Here is a 24,501-nt window from a genome sequence, read left to right as displayed (position 1 = left end):
CCAGCTGGGTATGGCTCAGTTGTTGAAGTCAACCCAGGAACCAAGAGGTCACTGGTTCGATTCCCGGTCAGGGCGTATGCCCAGTTGCAAGCTCAATCCCCAGTGTGGGGTGTGCAGGAGGCAGCCAATCAATGATTCTCTCTCATCATTGATGATGTTTCTATCTCTCTCTCCCTCTCCCTTCCTCTCTGAAATCAATAAAAATATATTTTAATATATATATATTCCTGACCTAAGCCAAATTAGCAGGGATCTGAGAGCCTAGACTGCAATATATTGGCTCCTTCAAGACTTGCTTTTTCTGAATTGCAGTCAGGTGTGGTATCATTTACCTACACTTAAGGTGGTTATAAGAAATTTCCCCAAGAAAATCATTGTTTCATTTATTATACGTCTGGCATAATGGACCTTCACTTCAACACATAAGGTCCCTTTGTGAGTACTTGTGGGAGGAACTGCTGACTTTGAACCCCAATTTTCTGTACTTCTTCTTAATATCAGTTTGCATTTATCTTAAACACGCCAATAGAATGTTTGCTCATGTTTCCCTTTTCACATTCACGGCTAGGAAGCTTAGATTCAAACTTGTAGGCAACCTAGAACAAATATTTATGCCAGTAAAATATGCATTTGGGGCTTTATTCCTAGCTTCAGTTACTGTCATCTCTCTTATTTTTTACTTCTTTCATCCTACTTTTAATACGTGTTCCTTTGTTGCAATCTTTTCTGGAACATGGGGATACAAACAAAGTTCATAAACAAATATATATCAGTAAAATTAATATCTATTTTGCAAATCCATTTGGTATCCTAGCACACCAATATCCTCCAAAGTACCACTCTTAGAAATACTTTTTGATATAAACTTTTCTTTTAAAGAAGTAATATAATAAGATGTAGTAGACTCCCTATTCCCAGCAGCTTTTTTTGATAAGAAGCCAGAAAAGAGAGCAAGCAAAAACAATCTTAAGTAACCATTCTTAAGAATGGGAAAGAGATTTAGAGATAAGTTATATGCTGTGGAATGCTGTGCCATGCAACGTGTGGTCTGTAAGCTGGTACAAGTCTGTGGTGAGAAGTATACATAAATTGAAAATAGCATCTAGCAAATTTGAGAAAGTAACATGCTAAATCAGAGTTGAACCTGACAATAAAAATATGAGTTGTATTTTGTATGTCCTTTTCCCTGCTTAGTAATCCGTTTTCATTGAGTACCATTCCACAGCAAATTGGAAATTAAAAACATCACCATTAACAACAAACTAAAAACTGGTCCTTTATAACAAATAGTTTAAGAAACATGGCTTTAAGGGTCTTACCCTACCTTCCCACTGTCACAGTGCAGGAAGAGTTCAACAAACATCTGCCTCCGCATATCCGTTCTTATGACCTCCCGGAATTCATCTGCACTGTGGCAAAGGTGCTTAAGGAGTTCTTCAAATATTTCACTTTTCAAGTCTGCAATGTGCGAAGAGACGTACTGCAGAGAGAAAGAGGAAAAGTGATCGATTTAAAACTGTGCTCTTTCCTTGGGTTTTTCTTAGGATTCAGTTGAAGTGCATGAAATTAATGGCTGCCATTTCCCCCATCTCATTTGCTTGTCATTTAGATAAAGCATTTCATGTTAGTGCTAGTCTACAGGCTGTGCAGCAGAGGGAGCTGATCAATACAGTCCCCAACACCACACACCAGTGGGACTAGATATTTTGGAAGCAATTTCCCTTTAGCTCACATCAGCACTATATAGGACACAATTTTTACCTTACTGTTTGAAATAGCAGCAGTCATGGAATGTTGCCTGTAAATTACTAGCTCTAAAAATTGAATGCAGCTTTTCTTTTGATGTATGGCATATAAGAGTGTCTGTTTTCCAAGACTGACTACATTTAATTATTAGAGTGTAAGGGATGGAGATTGTAGGTGGAGTGTTTGTTTGTTTTGTTTTGTTTTGATATTGCAATAAGGTATTCTTTGTCTATGATTCTCTGTTTTTTTTGAAAGTGTAGAGTCTGACACATCTATGATACTGGGCCATTTTAAAAAAATATATAAATTTCCAGTCCAGGGACAAATGCCCCTTTCTTATCATGTTCAATTTAAACACTAAATTCTTAGCAAGATGGAAAATGATGCAGATATAAAAGTTGAAGGATCAATATTTGGTATTCGGGTAACCAGTCCATGGTTGACTTGTTTTGAGATTATATAGACCCAGCTTAAATGTAGTGGGCACATTGTTTTATCTTGAGGAATCCACATTTCTACCACCACTATTCCAAACTCATATGATCTTGAGCCATTTTTCTTTGTTCATAATAGTTATTTATTTTATTATTAAATTTCTGGGTTGTCATTGGTTAATAGGATCATGTAGGTTTCAGGTGTGGATTTCTATGTTAAAAAATCTGTATATTACACCATGTGCCCACCACCCAAAGTCAAATCATCTTGCATCACCATCTATTAGGCCCCTTTCACCCACCGCCACCCTCTTCCCTCTGGCAACCACCACACTGCTGTTTGTGTCCACATGTGAATGAAATAATATGGTTCTTAGCTTTTTCTGCCTGACTTATTTCACTTAACAAACATTCTCAAGGTCCATCCATGTTGTTGCAAATGGCACTATTTTGTCTTTTCTTATGGCTGAGTAGTATTCCATTGTGTATATGTACAACATCTGCTTTATTTAATCTTCTATTGAAGGACATCTTGGTTGTCTCCATGTCTTGGCCACAATCAATAATGTTGCAATGAACATAGGGGTGCATAGATCTTTTCGAGTACATGTTTTTGAGTTCTTCAGGTATATACCCAGGAGAGGGATTGCTGGGTCAAATGGTAGCTCTAATTTTTGAGGAATTGCCAGACTACTTTTCCACGGTGGCTATACCAGTCTACATTCCCACTAGCAGTTCCCTTTTCTCTACAACCTTTCAACACTTGTTATTACTTGTCTTGTTGATAATAACTATTCCAACAGGTATGAGGTGGTATCTCGCTGTAGTTTTGAATTGTATTTCCCTAATTGCTAGTGAGGTTGAACATCTTTTCATATATCTGATGGCTGTTTGTGTGTCTTCTTGGGAGAGGTGTCTGTTCAGGTCCTCTGACCTGGGCCATTTTTCTTAATGCCTGTTGAATAGATTCCTGGAAGTGGGATTGCTGACTTAGAAGGTAAATGCATCTGTATTTTTGGTAGGTTTTCATGTTGGTCAGGCTTGTAACTACCCTTTGTGCTCCCACCACGAACAGATGAGTGACTACTTCTCCTCAGCCTCACCATTAGTGTGTATTGCCTTCCAGATCTTTGCTAATTTGATGGGTCAAGAACATTACATTCTTGATCTACACTTGAGTGTAATATCTCATGATAGAGAGAAATGGATTAAACACTGGAAGAGTTTCTGACTGGACTCCTCTTGAAGTTTTAGCCCAATTCACAGTCAATGATTCCCTCCTCTGACCCAAGCACAACAGTAACCAAATTTGTACTGGTAGCCAAATTTGTACTGAATTATCCTACTTCCTTAGCCATACATGTTTGGACCAGGGGAGGATACTTCACCAAAACAAAGCCATTCAGTCTCTGGAATTTGGAGTGGGGAATGGCCAGTTGGTCTCTGAGAGAGGTTGGATCTATAAATTAAGCTTAAGAATTTGTAGATGGCCAGATTACTCCATGTGAACTGAAAATACCAAGGAAGTCTGTACACAGAGATGGGTAAATCAGAAAGCAGAGAGAAAAGTTTTCCAAGTCCCTGTTCTAGTCTCTTCATGAGGCCAATCATATTCCTGCCCTCGGATTTTGCACACTTCATGTTCAGCTAAATTAGCTCAGGTTGGTTTCTGTTTCATGCAGTTAAAGAATAGTAGCGAAGACAGCTTGTTTAAATGAAACATTATGTTGATATATTTCCCTGACAATTTTTGAAATGAAGGGAATAGTTGATATTTTACTTCCTCAGTAATATTATCAGGCAAATTTAGAATGCATTATGTAAGGGGTACATAGGCTTTAATCTATGCTAATGAATCATAAACCATTATTCAACTGGCTTAGGGATGAAAAGAGGAAAATTTGAAGCAGAGCAAAATAGCTCTTCTAAATATTTAGTTTACTTAGCTGACCAAACCACCTAATTGTCATTATTGTTGATGGATCAATGAGCACAGTTAAGGTCATCTGCTACCTTGGGAAGTAAGAATAGTAGTTAAGAACTCATATTTGGGGCCTGTTTGGGTTCAAATCCCAGTTCCCATATTTACTGGCTGAGTAACCTGAGATGAATAATAACTTCCCAGTTCCTTCATTTGTGAAATGGGTATTATAGTAGCTCTCTTACTGAGTCACAAAGAGGATGCTGTGTGTGCAGAGCTTAGGTATTTCATGTAATAGTTTTCTGTAGCCATTGCTCTTACTTCCTTTTGAGCTAGGTTAAAAAAAATCGACCAAGAAAGTTTTCTTTATAGGATAAAAGTCTTTTCAGCTGACTTACATATTTAGAAGGAAAAACCCAATGAGATCAATGGCTCTTAAAGTGGGATCCCTTGACCACATCGCCTGAGAGCTTGTTAGAAATGTGAATTTGGGGGCCCTACTCCGGCTTACTGAATCAGAAACTACTGCCAACTATCAGCGGGGCAGTTGCATGGCATAGTTTCTCCACTGGGTGGCACCTGTGCACAACATACTGACTTTAAGCCTGCCATTTATTTCATTTTCTTCGTTTCATCGAACGAGTTCTGACAAAATAACCTTAAAACAAATCTTTTTAAAAGCAACTGTCCCTTAAAAAAAACCAATTATCCCAAATATTACTTCTAGGTCATATCATATAAGATGGCTCAATAATTTATTGATTAGATAATCAAATATGTTCAATAAATATTTATATATAAGAAATACTTTCTTGGTTTCTAGTTGAAGTAACAGCTCTTCTCTATAATGAAAGTACCAGAACATGTGCTGTTTTCATTTCAGGAAGAGAAGTTAGGCAATATCAGTAAAATTAATAGTAATAGCCCAACCCACCCATTAAAACAAAATTATATAGATAGATGAATAGATATCCACAAAGGAATTATGTAGAATGCTAATGAGTTTGTATCAAGTATTATTAGGTCCAGTCTAATTAGCATATTATGCTTTTATTATTATAGATAGAGCTGTTATCAAAAACAGTTTTAATATTGCCACAATTATTGTCAAATTTTTGTTCATTTACCTTATATTTCTAATGTATCCTATATAATAAAGAGCTAACATGCAAATTGTTGTCACACTCTCACGCCCTTGCGCCCTCGTGCCTCGTCCAGGGGACCTGAGGCTCTGCCCCCTGCCCTGGCGCCTAGACTGGGGGACCTGAGGTCATGCCCCCTGCCCTGCAGGGCTTGACAGGGTGGGGCCGGCTGGGTCTGGGTCTCACGCAATTTCAAGGGCGGGGACTTGACTCTGGGTCCTGCGGCGTGCCCAGACTCTGACAGGAGGGAGATTTTCATTTACATTTTACTAATTTTCTTTCATCTCTGACACTTCTATTATAGAGAAAGGGCAAATAGCAATATTAAAATATTTCCTCTAATTAATTCCCTTTTTAAAAAAAAAATATGGAACGCTTCACGAATTTGTGTGTCATCCTTGCGCAGGGGCTATGCTAATCTTCTCTCTGTATGGTTCCAATTTTAGTATATGTGCTGCCAAAGCAAGCACTAATTAATTCCCTTTTAATATGCATGAATTTCGTGCACCAGGCAACTAGTTTTTATATATTCTACTAGAGGCCCAGTGCACAAAAATTCATGCACTTGTGGGGTCCCTCAGCCTGGCCTGCACCCTCTTGTAGTCTGGGAGCCCTCAGGGGATGTCCAACTGACGGCTCCCTGAGGGAGTGGGCCTAAGCTGCAGTTAGGCCTCCTTCTGTGGGTCATCAGGGGATGGCAGCCGGCCCCATCCGCCCCATTGCCCCTCTGCCACCACTGGTCACTGCCGCCCCTCCCCCATCACCGTCCCCTCCCTCTACCTACTGGCATGTGCCTTGGCTGGCCTGGTGCCACCTGCTTGCCAGTCCCGCCCCCTGCCGACTGGTAGTTCCCCCATTTGGTTGATTTGCATATACTTTTATTATATAGGATTATAATTTTCTATAAACTCATAAAGCTTTAAAGTGTCCTATCACCTTTATATTAATTTTACAATTTACAAATAGAAAGCTTTAACACAAATATAAAAAAGTCTTGGTTCTACTAGACTATTTTTAATCTTGAAATCTGCTCAGTTTTGTTTGTTTATTGCTTACTTTCATTATCAGATATTCTTTAAAAATTCTCTTAATTTCATCTTTTAAAAGTTTTATTTTATTGTTTAAAGTATTATATATAGTATTACATATGTCTCCTTTTTCCCCCATTGACCTCCCCACAGCCACCCCCACCCCCTGACACATGCCCTCACCCCCTTAGTGTCCATGTCCATTGATTATGTTTATATGATCTCTTTCCCCCATCCCCCACTCCTCCCCTGCCTTCCCACTGAAGTTTGACAGTCTGTTCAATGTTTCTTTGTCTCTGTATCTATTTTTGTTCATCAGTTTATAATATTCATTACAGTCCACAAATGAATGAAGTTATGTGATATGCTGACTGGCTTATTTTGCTTAGCATAATGCTCTCCAGGTCCATCCATGCTGTTGCAAATGGTAAAGTTTCTTTCTTTTTTACAGCAGCGTAGTATTCCATCTTTTTGTCATTTTATATTAGGTCTTTACTTATCAAGTACAAATAGCATTTTTTTCAATTATCAAAAAAATCACCAATTATAAGATAGACTATTGATTTAAGAACAGATTTGGAAGGTTGGAGAAGAGAGGAAAATATTATTTTATTAAATATCTACATTGATTATAAGATACATCTTTTAAAAAACTTTATTGGGGTACAGTTGACATATTAAAAGCTATACATATTCAATTCAAGTGTGTATATGTAAATATGTACAGCTTTTTACATGTCAACCATACCTCAAAATAAAGTGTTTTCCCTCTTATGGAAAATAAATATAAACCAAAATCATCATCACCAAGGCCATAGACATCTCCATCACCTGTAAGATGAATTTTGATTTTAGAAGTGCAAAAAGAAAAGTTATCTTAGAATTAAGTAAATATGAAATATGAAGAGGTCTCCAAAAACATGGAAGAATCAGAGAAGTTACATTTTAACAGACATTGCTAAAGAAGACTTCCCTCTCTGCCAATTGGGAAGACCAGGTGTTCATTTTTACCACATTGCTCTGATAATAAGTAGTTCTCCTAATTTTAAAAAATGTGCCTGGCCCATAGGTAAGTTTTAGATCTCATTGTTATTTGTACAACCAGATTTCACTGAATACAAGAAGATGGTTTTTCTTTATCTTACCCAAAGGTGTCAATGGAATTTTTCACACTTTCACATCATGAATACCACTGATTGAAAGAAATTGTAAGATGCCTTTGATTATAAGACATAACCATAATTTCAGAGGCATTAAAATATTCAAAATGTGCATCTTAGAATCAATAACACAAGTTATTATGTTTCCATTTAATTTAATTCTAAGTTAATGTATATGTGACATTCACCAAAACTGGCAAAATAATTTGAGTCAAATAATGAATACTATAACTTCTTACTTCTATAAATTCCATTTTGTTCAATCTTTGCTCCATTGAGTCAGCAATATCCAACTGTTTGCAAACTGTTTCTATTATGGAATAAAGGTTATTTGCTAGTTAGTGTGGTTACAATACATTCATATTTTTTATTCATATCATAGTGCTTTAAAAGAAAAACATAAAAGTATTTCTTAATTAATGTTCATCAATATTTGCAATAAAGTAAAAGATATATAGTTGGGTAACATTCCAATTACTATAAAATTATTATTTTATTTAACCAAACAACCCCAAAACTGAAAAGAATGTGCCGACCTTTTTAATGACCAGGTTGAAATAAAGCAGAAACAAATATGCACACTGATAGTATAAAAGACTACACATACACATATCTTTTGTTTTCTGTATATAAATATGATCATATTGATCTGCAACTTGCTTTTTTCACTTAACCACTTACCTTGCAAATCTTTTCAAATAGAATCTGGAACTCAGGGGGAAGGTTTGGGATGGAAACATGGATGAGAGTCATTAACAGAAGTCATGGGTTTGAATAAGAAAAGTGTGTATAATGTGTAAAGTGATAATAAAGCCAAAAAAGAAACTCTGGAAAACAACATTTAAAGCAAAGAAAAGAAGAACCAGAAACATCGGCTAAAGGGTGATCACAGATAGATGTAAAAATCAAGAGAGAATAATATCACAAAAGCAAAGAAAAAAATTTTCATGAATAACAGAGTGCTAAATAATGGTGAATGTAGCGGTTAGTTTGAATAAAGATTTTTTAAACTTCCCTTTAATGTGACAATTATGTGATCTTTATTGACCTTACCAAGACACAAAAGTGAAAATTGTGTGAAAGCTTAAGGTGAAAAAATTAATACACTGGCTTCCTCTCCTACTTCTAACAGTAGTTCCTCCTGCCAATCATGGGCTGATGCATAAAAATATTCTTTAGTCACTATTGATTGTTTAACTGCTTATTATAAGACTAGAGGCCCAGTGCATGAAATTCATACATGAGTAGGGTCCCTAGCAGCTGCCAGCTGCCAGCTGGGGCCTTCCTTCCCCAGCTGCCAGCTGCCTGACAGGGCCTTCTTTCATTCCGCACCACTCCCTGGTGGTCAGCACATGTCATAGCAAGCGATCAAACTCCCAGTTGGTTAAACTCCCAAGGGGACACTTTGCATATTAGGCATATATATATCTCAGTTATTATCATAAAAGGACTGTATATGCTTTAGTAAAGCTTATGCATTAAATGCTGCTATCTCCATCCCAGATCTTCCCACAAGCTCTGGAATATTACACAAGCCAGACAGATTTCTACTAGTAACAGTTGTTATTAAGTATATGTGTCAGTCCCCTGGCTGGACTTAGAGCAAGCAATTTAAGGGCAGTGGGGACATATCTTAGTCCTCTTGGTATTCTCTACCCCATCATAGTATCTGGAACTAAGTGAGGACTCAGTAAATATTGAATGAATAAATGGCACAGAAAATTAATACTATGTAGTATAGGAGGTGAGAGACGAAACCATCAATGCCAATAGAGCGTTCTAAATTTCTCTAATTTTATCACAATCTCAAATACAGCTCTCTTAACTCGTTCCTTTTGTGCCCCTTCAAAAACCAGCTAAATAAAACTAGTCATTTAAATTTTTTTTGAAAGGGGACTTGAGGTTGTGCTGACTGAATAATTATAGTTTTTGGATAGGATGAAAAGGTAGAAAGAGAAAAGGCTGTAAACAACGTCCAAATCATGTTTGGGGAACAGTGATTGGGAGGTTGTAAAGCATATTTTGTTTTAAAAAGTATGAACAGATGTCAGACAATCTATTGTTATTAATGTAATAAAGTGGTCAAAAATCAATCAATTGGCTATAAATTATGTAAATTTCAGGACACAAACTCATATAAGGATACCTTTCTGAAAGCAAAAGCATCAAAATCCATAGGTGTAGCCCTAGCTGGTTTGGCTCAGTGGATAGAGTGTCAGCCTGCAGACTGAAGGGTCCTGGGTTCAAGGGCACATGTCTGGGTTGTGGGCTTGACCCCCAGTAGGGGGCGTGCAGGAGGCAGCCAATCATTTATTCTCTCTTATCATTGATGTTTCTCTCTCCCCCTCCCTTCCTCTCTGAAATCAATAAAAAAGATTTTAAAAAATTCCATAGGTATAGTACTGTCTCCTTCCTCCCCAGTGAGCATGGAGGAAATGTGTAGGTGAGTTTTTGTTGATACAATGATGAGGAGCAGGAGTAGGGGCAGAACTCCTGCAATTCCTGCAAAGAAAAGACTCCCTCCCTCCTGCTAGAAATGCAAGTAGGTGAAAATTCTGCTTAGAATTATTTGAAGTCTAGAACCTAACTCCATTTTACTGCATATAAACACAGAACATATATTTGCTGTTGAATTTTTAAAGAACGTAACTACTGTGAAAATTTGAGAGAGGATTGCTAGTATACTCTGCTTCATTCTGGAATTTTGCCAAGAGCTATTCACTATTCAGAAAATTATGTAATGGGAGGTAATATCATACATTGTATCTGAATTCCAATATAACACACCTGTCAGTCTGCGTTTTATAGCTCTCCCATTCTACTACCCATGGAATGTATACAAGTACATTCATTTGGCCCCTATTTCAAAATTTCAAATACAAAGAAATGGTTGATTGGATATAATTTTTACTTTTCTTATATTTATTTATTTTTAATATATATTTTTATTGATTTCAGAGAGAAGGGAAAGAGAGAGAGAAAGAGAGATAGAAACATCAATTATGAGAGAGAATCATTGGCTGCCTTCTGCACGCCCAGTTGAGCCCACAACCCGGGCATGTGCCTGACCGGGAACCAACCTGTGACCTCCTGGTTCATAGGTCGACGCTTGCCACTGAGCAGTGCTGGCCGGGCTACTTTTCTTACATGTAAACATTAATTATAAGGAGGTACAAATGTTACTACTCTGTTATATCTTATAATGAAGTTATAACCTAGCACTTATGTATTGAAATACAGTGCATATAATTTTTATATCTTTTATTTCTTTGTATCACATTTATGACGTATCTTTTTTTAAAAATTCTGTGTATGTAAGTAATGTTTTCTAGGAATTTGACAGGATAATTAAAGGGGTATTACAGAATATTTGTAATAAAATGGGGCACTGGACTAAAAGAATTGAAAATCACTGATTGCTTCTCTGCTTTTCTACATTCTCCATCTGGAAAGAGAAAAAAAGCCCTAGCCAGTTTGGCTCAGTTGATAGAGCACCAGCCTGCAACTGAAGGGTTGCAGGTTTGATTCCAGTCAAGGGCACATACCTCGGTTGCAGGCTCCTCCCTGGCCTGGGCCCTGGTTGGGGCTTGTGCAGGAGGCAACCAATCGATGTGTTTCTCTCACATCGATATTCCTCTCTATCTTTCCCTCTCTCTTACACTCTCTCTAAAAATCAATGGAAAAATATCCTCAGGTGAGGATTTAAAAAAAAAAAATTGAAAGAGCAGAAAAAAGATCAAATACTTCTGTAAGAGCTTTGAATAATATCCATCTCAATATTGACTCTTCATCTTAATTCAGCATCCCTTCCCTTCCCCCAAAAGAGGAAAAAACATAAATACTGTAGTAATTGGCATGCTTACCAAGCTTGAAATCTGGATTTTGAAAAAAATCATGAAGAGCATTCTGAATCTATAAATCAAAAAGATCATGTATTACTTCTTAATTACCATATACTTAGTATTTTAGACTAAAGCCATCTGTAATTTTTCAGTTTAAACCCAGGGACAGGAATAGTAATAATTAACACTTAGTTTATAGATATGTAAAATGAGTTCACATATATGTACTCAATGATTCCCATCCTTTTTGTGTAAAAATTAGGATGCTGAGGACAATCCCATTTTGCCCTTTCCAGGGCCATTTCTATCAACCCTTAGATATGGGGGATGATGGAGCTAAGGCACCTTTGGCAAACAATTTGGCAATCCAAAGAATCCTCTAAAATTTCTCTTTCTTCAATTACACACAAAAAATTTTAGACTTCTTCTTGGTCCATTTATTAAAAGTAGACTTTATTCTTTTTTCTCTTTTATTTACTTATTTTTATTTTTTTAAACTAAATCTTTATTGTTCAGATTATTACCGTTGTTCCTCTTTTTCCCCCCCATAGCTCCCCTCCACCCGGTTCCCACCCCAGCCTCTGCCCTTACCCCCTCCCCCACTGTCCTCATCCATAGGTGTACGATTTTTGTCCAGTCTCTTCCCGCACTCCTCACACTCCTTCCCCCCCCAAGAATAGTCAGTCCACTCCCCTGATTCTATTATATTCACCAGTTTATTCTGTTTATCAGAAATATTTATTCACTTGATTTTTAGATTCACTTGTTGATAGATGTGTATTTGTTGTTCACAATTTGTATCTTTACCTTTTTCTTCTTCTTTCTCAAAGGATACCTTTCAGCATTTCATATAATACTGGTTTGGTGGTGATGAACTCCTTTAGCTTTTCCTTATCTGGGAAGCTCTTTATCTGACCTTCAATTCTGAATGATAGCTTTGCTGGGTAAAGTAATCTTGGTTGTAGGTTCTTGCTGTTCATCACTATGAATATTTCTTGCCACTCCCTTCTGGCCTGTATAGTTTCTGTTGAGAAATCAGCTGACAGTCGTATGGGTACTCCCTTGTAGGTAACTGACTGTTTTTCTCTTGCTGCTTTTAAGATTCTCTCTTTGTCTTTTGCTCTTGGCATTTTAATTATGATGTGTCTTGGTGTGGTCCTCTTTGGATTCCTTTTGTTTGGGGTTCTCTGTGCTTCCTGGACTTGTAAGTCTATTTCTTTCACCAGGTAGGGGAAGTTTTCTGTCATTATTTCTTCAAATAGGTTTTCAATATCTTTCTCTCTCTCTTCTTCTGGCACCCCTATAATTCGGATGTTGGTACGCTTGAAGTTGCCCTAGAGGCTCCTTACACTATCTTCATATTTTTGGATTCTTTTTTCTTTTTGTTTTTCTGGTTGGGTGTTTTTTGCTTCTTCGTATTTCAAATCTTTGACTTGATTCTTGCAATCCTCTAGTCTGCTGTTGGAACTCTGTATAATATTCTTTATTTCAGTCAGTGTATGCTTAATTTCTAGTTGGTCCTTTTTCATAACCTTGAGGGTCTCACTAGATTTCTTGAGAGTCTCACTAAATTTATCAGTGGTTTCTAGAAAATTCTTGAAAAACCTTATAACTGTGGTTTTGAACTCTATATCCAGTCGTTTGCTTTCCTCCATTTCTGTCATTTGTGACCTGTGTCTTTGTCTCCACATTTTTTATGCTTCCCTGTGTTGATGGAGTGGCTTTCTGTGCTAGGTGTCCTATGGGGCCCAGTGGCTCAGCCTCCCCAATTATCTGAGGTGGACACTCTTGGTGCACCCCTTTGTGGGCTTTGTGCACAGTCTTGTTGTAGTTAAGTCTTGATTGTTGTAGGTATCACTGGGAGAAATTGACCTCCAGGCCAATTGGCTGTGAGAATCAGCTGTGTCTGCAGTGGGAGAACTTCTGTGCTGGAGACACTCTTCTGGGGCAAGACTTGCTTCAGTTGGGGCTTTGGTGCTCACTGAGTCTGCCTCCTGAGTGTGTCCCTTATGGATCTGAGGAGTTGTAATCTGGATGGTCCCACTCTGACCACTGGGTACACTGGCTCTTGGATCTCCAAGGAGGTGCTAATTTAGCCTCTGCCTGAGGCTACCCAGCAGGAGCTATGGAGAGATCTGCAAATTCCTCTTCTTTGTTTGAGGTTTGGGGGTGCCCAGATGAAGCCCAGCTGTGAAGCAGTGCAAGCTGCTGTGTGGCCTTGGGCCTTCTCTTTGAAGTTCTGGGTCTTTCTGACCCAGCTGCAATTTGTTAGGTAATTTTCAGATTGCAAAGGGCCAGGGCCTTTCTTATTCAAAAGCTTCTGCTCACAGCTTGGCTGGGGCCGGGTCTCAGGGAATCAACAGGGCGGAGCAAGCAGCTATGGCTGCTCCTCAGTCCTACCCCATGAGGCTGTGTCTCAGTGTCCCCATAATCGCTGCAAGCACCTCTGAGAGAAAGCTGCCCTCCAGTTCCGACCGATGCCAAACAATCCAGTTTCTCCCTGTATTATGAGTCTGGGTCCCCAGAGACTCACCCGGAACTGGAGTTCAGAGCAGTCAGGAGCTTGAGACTCCCTCCCGATTGAAAAAGACAACCGTGTCCTCAGTTGCCAGCCCTTTCCACGTGTGCCTCCGTACCTATGCACTTTACTTCCGCACCTCCTCTGAGTCTCAGTGTGCTTTTCTCTTTCCTTCTAGTTGTAGAATTTCCACTCAGCCAGCCTTCCTGTGGCTCTGGATGATGCCCGTTTTTTCTTTTAGTTGTATTTTTGAAGTGGTTGTGCGAGGCAGCAATTTTCAGTGTTTACCTATGCCGCCATCTTGGTTTCTCCTAAAAGTAGACTTTATTCTTTAGAGCATTTGTAGGTTCATAACAATTGAGCAAAAAGTATAGAGAAGTCCCATATACTCTCTGCCTGCTACCACATAGTATACATCTTCCCTCATTATCAACATCCCCTACCACAGTGGTCCATTTGTTACAATCAATAAACCCTCATTGAAAACATCATAACCCTAAGTTCTTCATTTACATTTGTGATCATTCTTGGTGTTGTACATTATATGGGTTTTGACAAATGTATAATGACATGTACCCATCATTATGGCATCATACAGAATTGTTTTACCACCCTATAAACCCTCTGTGCTCTGCCTATTTACCCCTCTCTCCCCCTCTCACTCCTGGAAACTGATCTTTTTACTACCCCTGCAGTTTTAACTTTTCCAGACTGTCATAGAGTTGGAATCATACAGTTTTGTAGCCTTTTCAGGTTGGCTTCTTTCAGCTAATAATATGCATTTAAGGTTACTCCATGTCTTTCATGGTGTAATAGCTCATTTCTTTCTAGTACTGAATAACATTCCATTTTGTGGATATACCACAGTTTATTTATCCACTCACCTACTAAAGGACATCTTGGTTGCTCCCAAAATTTGGCAATTATACATAAAGCTGCTGTAATCAACTATGTGCATATTTTTGCATGGACATAAGTTTTTAACTCCTTTGGGTATATACCAAGGAATATGATGGCTGCATCATATGGTAAGATTATGTTCAGTTTTCTAAGAAACTGCCAAACTGTCTTCCAAAGTGGCTGTAGCATTTTGCATTTCCACAACAATGAATGAAAGTTCCTATAGCTGCACGTCTTTGTCAGTATTTAGTGTTCTCAGTATTCTTGAATTTGAGCATTCTGATAGGTGAGTAGTGGTATCTCATTGGTTTTTTGTTTGTTTTAAATATATGTTTATTGATTTCAGAGAGGAAGTGAAAGGGAGAGATAGAAACATCTATGATGAGAAAGAATCATTGATTGGCTGTCTCCTGAATACCTTCCACTGGGGATAGAGCCTGCAACCCGGGCATATGGCCTGACTGGGAATCAAACCCTGACCTCCTGGTTCATAAGTCAACACTCAACCACTGAGCCACGCTGGCTGGGCCTTATTGTTGTTTTACTTTGCATTTCCCTGATAACATGTGGAGCATCTTTTTTGTTGTTAATCCTCACCCGAGGATATTTTTCCACTGATTTTTAGCGAGAGTGGAAGGAAGGGTGGGAGACAGTGAAAAAGACACATCAATTGGTTGCCTCCCACACTAGCCCTGCCTAGCACCTGGGATCAGGCTCGATCCCCAGCGGTACGTGTCCTTGATCAGAATTGATCTTAGGACCTTTCAATCCATGGACCAGCGTTCTATTCACTGAGCCAAACTGGCTAGAGCTGTGGAGCATTTTTTAATATGCTTATCTGCCATCTGGATATCTCTGGGGAATTGTCAGTTTAGGTCTTTTACCCATTTTTAATAGATTGTTTGTTTTCTTATTGTTGAGTTTTAAGAGTTCTTTGTATATTTTAGATAATAGTCCTTTATCAGATATATCTTTTGCAAATATTTTCTCTCAGTCTTGGGCTTATCTTCCTTCGTCTATTTTTTAATAATTCACTGTGGGGGGTAGTGGTAGAGAGGCTGGATGAAAAAGGTGAAGGGATTAATAATAATTTTTTTAAAAACTTGTTCAGCCAGCCAAGCTGGTGTGGTTCAGTGATTGAGCATTGACCTATGAACCAGGAGGTCAAGATTCAATTCAAGGTTTCAGGCTCCACCTCCAGTGGGTCTGTGTAGGAGGCAGCAGATCAATGATTATCATCCTTGATGTTTCTGTCTCTCTCCCTCTCCCTTCCTCTCTGAAATCAATAAAGAAAATATAAAAAAAACAAAACAAAACAACTCATAGACACAGACAACACTATGGTGATTACTAGAGGGAAAAGGGAGATAAATAAATGGTGATGGAAGGAGACTTGGGGTGGTGAACACACAATATAATATACATGTATTATAGAACTGTACACCTGAAATCTATATAAATTTATTAACCAATATCACCCCAATAAATCCAATAAAAAATTCACTTTAAACCAAAAATATGCTTATCATTTTATTTAACCAGTAAGTATTCTCATATCTGTATATACATACCTAAAAGAAAATATTTAACTCTTAGAGTACAGATGTCATCTGGAGCTAAGATAGTCTCTTAGCCCACAGAAGTAATTAGTTACATATATACAAAAAAACAAATGGAAGCTATGCCTGACTGTAATGAAGATTTTAGGAACCTCAGCCAGAGTCAATGTATTTTTAGAACTCTAGCTAAAATTTTTAAAAACACTCAAGAGAAAATTAAAGAAATCTACTCTCATGGAGAAACTGGGAGAACCAAGATGGCAGCATAGGTTAACACCAGAGTTTGCTGCCTTGAACAACTACTTCAAAGGTGAAACTAAAAGACAGAACAGACATCACCCAGAACCACAGGAACGCTGGCTGAGTGGAAGTCCTACAACTAGGAGGAAAGAGAAACGCACACGGACACTCAGAGGAGGCGCAGTGCTGAAGTCAAATTCTGAGGTGCGGAGTGCACGGAGCGGGCTGGCAGCGGAGGGCGCGGTTGGCGTTTTCAATCGGGAGGGAGTCGCAGACTCTGAGCTCCAGATCCGGGCGAGTCTTTAGGGACCCAGACTCAAACAGGAGAAGCGGGACTGTCTGGCCTCGGTCAGAGGGAGTGCAGCTTTCTCTCCGAGGGTTGCAGTGGTCGCTGGGACTCAGAGAGGCAGAGCCCCTGGGGACAGGACTGAGAGCCGCCATAACTGCTCTCTCCGGCCCACCCTGTTGATCCTGTGCGACCCGCCCCGCCCAAGCCCTGCACAGAGGCATTTGCCAGATAGCCTCAGGCAAAGGCTAGATTAGCACCTCCCTAGAGGACAGAAGTTCTCTCACTGCAGACACAGCTGATTCTCACAGCCACTTGGCCTGGAGGTCAAACCCTCCCTGGTATTAGCTACAACAATCAAGGCTTAACTACAAGACTGCGCACAAAGACCACTAGGGGGTGCACCAAGGAAGCATAACAAAATGCGGAGACAAAGAAACAGGACAAAATTGTCAATGGAAGATATAGAGTTCAGAACCACACTTTTAAGGTCTCTCAAGAACTGTTTAGAAGCCGCTGATAAACTTAATGAGATCTACAAGAAAACTAATGAGACCCTCGATGTTATGATGGGGAACCAACTAGAAATTAAGCATACACGGACTGAAATAACGAATATTATACAGACTCCCGACAGCAGACCAGAGGAGCGCAAGAATCAAGTCAATGATTTGAAATGCGAGGAAGCAAAAAACACCCATCCGGAGGGGTGGAATGAAAAAAGAATCCAAAAATGCGAGGATAGTGTAAGGAGCCTCTGGGACAGCTTCAAGCGTACCAACATCAGAATTATAGGGGTGCCAGAAGATGAGAGAGAGCAAGATATTGAAAACCTATTTGAAGAAATAATGACAGAAAACTTCCCCCACCTGGTGAAAGAAATGGACTTACAGGTCCAAGAAGCGCGGAGAACCCCAAACAAAAGGAATCCAAAGAGGACCACACCAAGACACATCATAATTAAAATGCCAAGAGCAAAAGACAAAGAGAGAATCTTAAAAGCAGCAAGAGAAAGAAACTCAGTTACCTACAAGGGAATACCCATACGACTGTCAGCTGATTTCTCAACAGAAACTTTGCAGGCCAGAAGGGAGTGGCAAGAAATATTCAAAGTGATGAATACCAAGAACCTACAACCAAGATTACTTTATCCAGCAAAGCTATCATTCAGAATTGAAGGTCAGATAAAGAGCTTCACAGATAAGGAAAAGCTAAAGGAGTTCATCACCACCAAACCAGGATTATATGAAATGCTGAAAGGTATCCTTTAAGAAGAGGAAGAGGAAGAAAAAGGTAAAGATACAAATTATGAACAACAAATATGCATCTATCAACAAGTGAATCTAAGAATCAGGTGAATAAATAATCTGATGAACAGAATGAACTGGTGATTATAATAGAATCAGGGACATAGAAAGGGAATGGACTGACTATTCTTGGGGGGGAAAGGGGTGTGGGAGATGCGGGAAGAGACTGGACAAAAATGGTGCACCTATGGATGAGGACAGTGGGTGGGGAGTGATGGTGGAGGGTGGGGCGGGAACTGGGAGGAGGGGAGTTATGGGGGGGAAAAAGAGGAACAAATGTAATAATCTGAACAATAAAGATTTAATTAAAAAAAAATAAAGAAATCTACTCTCATGGACTAGTGTCATGAATTGACTTACGTCAGCAGGACTGAAAATTTAGAGGGAGGATTTTAGTACTCCACTCAGTATTACCTTCTTATTTCCTAACCCACCTACTCTTCACAGACACCCCCTTTCTTACCACTCTCATAGGAATCGTTCCCTTAGGGTCTAGAATCCATTCATTGAACTGCTCCTGCAGAGCCTGTTTCCGTAGGTTGGCCACCTGGACTTTGACTTGGCTTATGGTTTCTCTTTGTTCTTGTTTCTCTTTAATCTTCTCCTTCATCCTGGATACTCTGAGGGATGTAGAAATAGAAGACATGTTGAGTTAAGACCATTGAATTTGATTCAGATTGTTCAAATGGTAGAACACAAGAGTTCAGAGCCTCATAGAAACTTTTAACCTGTATTTTGTTCATGAAATTATCCTTGATTCAAGCCTGCAGCACATTAATCATAGGCTGTCTTCTACTATTATTTGACTTTTTATGGAGATAGGCCTTATTTTACCCAACTAAATACTATACTTAAGAAATACTAAGAATAGCCCCAGAAGCTGCCACATACAGTATACAGTAAAATCAAGGTTGAATGTACTAAGGCTTTAAGGTGGTGGGGTGTCTCTTTTCCCTGGATGCAGAAATCATGTGGAATGACTCTGATTCAAGGTCTAGGATGGGAGCCTGAAAGATGCATTTACAACAAGCATCTCAAGTAATTCTGATGCCTTGGACCAAACTTTTGATTTCTGTCTAGGAATGTATGTTGCCAGATTCCTTTATCTGGCCAGAGTTACTTTGAAAGCCCCTGAGCACAATAGTTATCCTTGTTTTCAGACAGAGCGGTATTACCCAGGTAGAAAATGGGGGAAGCATTGTGATTTTATTTATTTTTTTTTAATATATTTTATTGATTTTTTACAGAGAGAAAGGGAGAGAGATAGAGAGTTAGAAACATCGATCAGCTGCCTCCTGCACATCTCCCACCGGGGATGTGCCCGCAATCCAGGTACATGCCCTTGACCGGAATCGAACCCGGGACCCTTCAGTCCGCAGGCCGACGCTCTATCCACTGAGCCAAACCGGTTTCGGCGTGATTTTAATTGTTCCTATGTTCATCATCCTGACTAGGACTTCAAAACCCCCAAATTGGTTTTGATTGAAATACCAAAATAGTTCAAAATAATAAAAATAGGTGTTGGTTTCAAGTACAGTTTTGCAATAATGTTTGAGGCAGGTCTTCATCTTTTAAAGAAGAAAGACTAAGGTAATCTGGTATACTTTAAAAGGCAAAAGACTTTTCAGAGAGAACTGGTCATTTGGATACCCCTAATACTAAAAAACAAGACAAAACAAAACAAAAAAACAACCCCTAAAATCTAAGTAATTTCTTTGTGCCCAGATAAGATCTTCAAAATTCTCTAGGAAAATAAGCCTTCAAAAATAAACTTTGAGGTTTGAAACCCAAAATTTCAATGTGGTTTAATAGTGTAGAAGGTTCTGTAATGATTTAAAAGTGCTGGAAGATTCATTAGTATTTTAAAGGAAGTGCTAAGTTCCTGTGATACAACTGCTAAGCAGCCAAACCTCTACCACTTATCTCAGAGCCCCCGTCCTTTCCTCTGCTGGCTCTCCTGCTCCTCCACTTCTCTTTCCCCCTCTGCTACTTTATCTGTCTCTTTCTCTGCTTCCCTCTCTCCACTTCTCTCTCTTTCCCCTCTCTATAAAGCATTCTCCTAAATTTCTGTCTTCTTTTCTGCCTGACTCTCTATTCTGTGTCTTTCTTCTAGCTTTTCCTCATTTACTCCCTAAGTCAGTCATTTATTCACTCAAAGACAAACATGTATTGAGCTCCTACTATGATTTTGCTATTATAAAGCTTAGGGTACAATGCAGAACAGTTAAGTAAACAATATTGTGTAATAAGTACTGGGTGTCTCCAGATCCTTAGGTGTATTGATACTGCAACACAAAAAGGGATTAACAAAATTGGGTTTCTGTCAATTACCCAAAATTAATAATCTTGTGTATGTAAAAAACAAAACAAGCACAAGAAAAATAACACAAAAAACTTACAAACTTACGTAATGAGAGCAAGATTAGAATAGGTAAATTAATTAAAAATGACATAGTATTTGAACTAAGCTGAACTTTAAAGGATTGGTAAGATAGCTAAAGAGGAAGAAGAATGATAACAGGCAGAGGAGATTACATATGTTAAGACCCTGAGGTGGAAAGAAGCATAGTATGCCGAATACCTCTGATCTAGTGCCTCCAAACTTTGAAACTAGCCTTGATGGTGATGATTTCCTGTTTCCTAATGAGGTGGTTGAGTTTCAATTCAGTATTGGAAGGAGTAAGAATATTCCCCCCTGGAGGACTAGGGAGCATCTGTTTTGCTGGTGTAGGACTGAGCAAGGCAGAGGATATATAACCCAAGGCAGTTGCACATAAGATCTTCAGCCATTAAAAACCAAGTCAGTTGCACATAAGGTTTTCAGTCTATTCTCTGAACAGAAAAAAATCCTATCTTGTTTTGAGGATATCAGTTAGTGGATAGTTTAAAATGAATCAACAGAACAGTTGGCAAATACTAGGAATTTCTAAACATCCTAGGTAGTCTTAGATGTCTCTACTGTACTAACAAAGCTTGTCAGGCATTATCCCAGATATCCAGCCCTAGCTGGGGAGAACTTGATTCCGGAACTCTACCTTGGTCTTTTTAACATTAATCATGTTTTATGCCACTGAAGAAGAACTATAGATTCATTCAACATCAAGTTGCAGGTGTGTGTGTGTGTGTGTGTGTGTGTGTGTGTGTGTGTGTGTGGTATTAGTCTTGTGTGTGTGGTAAATTCTTAGTGTATAAGTACTTGAATTTCTAGTACTTAATATTGGGATATATACATATACAACAGAGTGTAGTTTCTAAATTAATATGAACTACTCAATCTATATATATTATTATTATGCTTAAGGTTGAACAAACGTAGAACATGTTTGGAAAAAGTCCTATCACATACATTTGGGTATAATAGTTATTCAAATACTGTATTTTAAAAAAGCATTTCCTTATCTATCCACTCACTTTTGGCATAATCTATTTTACTGGATTGATAAAATACGATATTCAATACAGATTGACAAGATGATTAATATTAATAATATTACTTCAGGAGAAGCATCTATGGGATTTCCCAGCATAATGTAAGCACAAGGGTTTGGCTCAGGAAAAAGGTGGCAGCTGGTGTGGAGTATGAGCAGACAGACATCTGCCTAGGAAGTCACTGTCTCCTGGCAACTAAGAAAGCCCTATATCAAGGATGAAACATTCCCTCAGTCTTGCCAAGTCCCTAGTGCTGGCATCTTGTAAGGATGAGTTAGACATTTTGGTGTCTGTATGTGTGTTTTTAAACACAAAAAGTACGTCCTTTGAAGTAAACCTTCGAACCCTTTGCAGATAACCACATTCCAACAGAAACATACACAACATATTTGTCACATAATCTGCATAAGCTCCTTGAACACTGCATATGAGTTAATTTGCAGGGAATTATTTAAGCAAAATAAAGGCATGTGTCTCTTTCCTTTTTAGTTTTCACTTGGTTTGTGTTTCCTTAATGCTTAATGCATTTTTACTGGCTTATTTATCTCCTTTATGTAGCTGTGGTAGAGAAAGTAATTTCTGTGGAATGTTTCTTAGTGGTTCTTTCTCTTCCTGGATTAAGTGTTCCATTATTAGTTAAAAGGCTTATAAAGAGGACTCATAGGGAAAATGTCCAGAAGGTATCTGAAGGTTTATCATAGATACATAGTGATTATGAAATAAGCAACGGATGTAGGGACCAGAGGTCATTACCAAGCCAGAACTGGATACACATCACTATTAACTACTACACAAGAAGATCCAAGTTTTTGCCCTGGATCCCTTGGATCTACTTCCTGGTTCGTTTAAACTCCCATTCTAGGATCAGGACTGTGTATCATGATTTGGTGGAGAAGAGAGAGAACAATGATAGTATAATAGGTCCCACTTTTCTGGAGCAGTGTGACATTCTAACATTAATAATTGTCCTCTATAATCCTTATTTTTACTGTTTAAATTTTTTTGCTTTTGAATAATATATCATACAGTAAAATTGACCTTTTTGGTGCATAGTTGTACAAATTTCAACACATGTGTAAATATGTCTAACCATCACCATAATCAGGCTCTTGAAAGTTTGTAATCCTATTTTAAGAGCAAGGTTTTTTTTCATTATCAATTCACAAGGCAGTAGTGACTTTCAGAATATGTATTCTATGCCGAAACCGGTTTGGCTCAGTGGATAGAGCGTCGGCCTGCGGACTGAAGGGTCCCAGGTTCGATTCCGGTCAAGGGCATGTACCTGGGTTGCGGGCACATCCCTGGTGGGGGGTGTGCAGGAGGCAGCTGATCGATGTTTCTCTCTCATCGATGTTTCTAACTCTCTGTCTCTCTCCCTTTCTCTCTGTAAAAAAATCAATAAAATATATTTTTTTAAAAAAAGACTATGTATTCTCAAGCACTGGAGGAACCAACAATCAGAGGGGAAAGATGCTAAAAAAATATGAAGAAAAGCAAAATGAGACAAACCTAGACTCCTTACTGGTTTTGCAAAATTACATGTAAGGATTAAAGTCCACTTTAATTCTATACCTCTCTTCCAGGAACCCTAATGTAAAGCACTAAAAAGATTGTATACGTAAAACTTACAAACAGCAATAATATTTTATTTTTCAGAAAGTGGCTGCCACTAAAAAATTGTTCCAAATCAGTAAAGAGTGTCTTTTCTATCTATTGTCCTTAGACACCAAACAGAGATGAGTCCCTTTTTGTTCTGGGAAACAGGCACATGAAAATTTTAGCTCAGGCCGAAACCAGTTTGGCTCAGTGGATAGAGCGTTGGCCTGCGGACTGAGGGGTCCCAGGTTCGATTCTGGTCAGGGGCATGTACCTGGGTTGCGGGCACATCCCCAGTAGGAGATGTGCAGGAGGCAGCTGATCGATGTTTCTCTCTCATCGATGTTTCTAACTCTCTATCTCTCTCCCTTTCTCTCTGTAAAAAATCAATAAAATATATTAAAAAAAAAAAAGAAAACTTCAGCTCAGGCTGAGGAAAGTGAACATTTTAACATAATTACCAGAAGATAAAGTCTTGAAAAAGCAAGTAAAATTTTTGTCTTTGTTCTTGAAAATAAATAAGGAAAGCTCTCATTTCCAAAATGTACTTCTCCAAAGCTCTCTAATGGGTTGAGAACAACACAAACAGTGACATAGTTCAGAGAATTTTAAAGCAGGACTGTTTTTGCAAAGATGTTGGGTATCCAAGCTTCAAGTCAGTAGACATAGTGCTGTTGTAAGGCATCCCTAGGATTTCTGAATAGTCTACCAATGCCTGACACTCATTTTGCTTTTGTCACATTTTGACCGATAGATCTTGGATTTTTACCAGAGAGAGATGAAGCCCTGATCCTGACAATCCAGGCAAAAAAAAAAAAAAAAGAGGATCGTTGATTATTTTAACTCTTTCATGAAATTCCTACAACATAGTGCTCAATAGAAACTAGGGCTCTTATCAAACCTCAAATGACCCTAAATATCAAATTCCTCGTTCAAGAAACACCAATGAAATGAACTAATTTTCTTGTGTCATGCTATTGATTGGCAATCGAGTCTAGACCAAAGTCCTACTATGCCTATTACTACCCTTACTATAAATGTTGAAAAATGCCTAGTTTTATGTACTGAATGAGATTTACACAGCCCTAACAGGACAAAGGATTTGTTAATATATTGATTTACAGCCTTGACACCAATTCCCAAATTTAAAGTTGTTTTTCTTTTGTTGTTGTTTTTTTTTTATATATATATTTTATTGATTTTTTACAGAGAGGAAGGGAGAGAGATAGAGAGTTAGAAACATCGATGAGAGAGGAACATTGATCAGCTGCCTCCTGCACATCTCCTACTGGGGATGTGCCCGCAACCCAGGTACATGCCCTTGACCGGAATCGAACCTGGGACCTTTCAGTCCACAAGCCGACGCTCTATCCACCGAGCCAAACCGGTTTCG

The 24,501-nt window shown here is 38.6% G+C and overlaps 1 protein-coding gene and 1 non-coding gene across 2 annotated transcripts in view; both read right to left on the bottom strand.

The window, feature by feature from the left end:
- The window catches only part of EFCAB5 (EF-hand calcium binding domain 5), a 92,624-nt gene that overhangs the window by 41,580 nt on the left and 26,543 nt on the right, over nucleotides 1-24,501 (bottom strand). The window contains 4 exon segments of the mRNA XM_036339720.1: nucleotides 1,325-1,480; nucleotides 7,671-7,735; nucleotides 11,274-11,343; nucleotides 18,547-18,703. Of these exon segments, the coding sequence (XP_036195613.1) occupies nucleotides 1,325-1,480; nucleotides 7,671-7,735; nucleotides 11,274-11,343; nucleotides 18,547-18,703 (448 nt within the window).
- LOC118672612 lies at nucleotides 5,605-5,713 on the bottom strand. Its single transcript, XR_004973154.1, has one exon. It is a non-coding gene; the product is annotated as a U6 spliceosomal RNA (small nuclear RNA).

Source organism: Myotis myotis, unplaced genomic scaffold, assembly GCF_014108235.1.
Source record: "Myotis myotis isolate mMyoMyo1 unplaced genomic scaffold, mMyoMyo1.p scaffold_m19_p_17, whole genome shotgun sequence".
Lineage (NCBI taxonomy): Eukaryota > Metazoa > Chordata > Mammalia > Chiroptera > Vespertilionidae > Myotis > Myotis myotis.
This window is presented reverse-complemented; position numbering and strand designations above follow the sequence as displayed.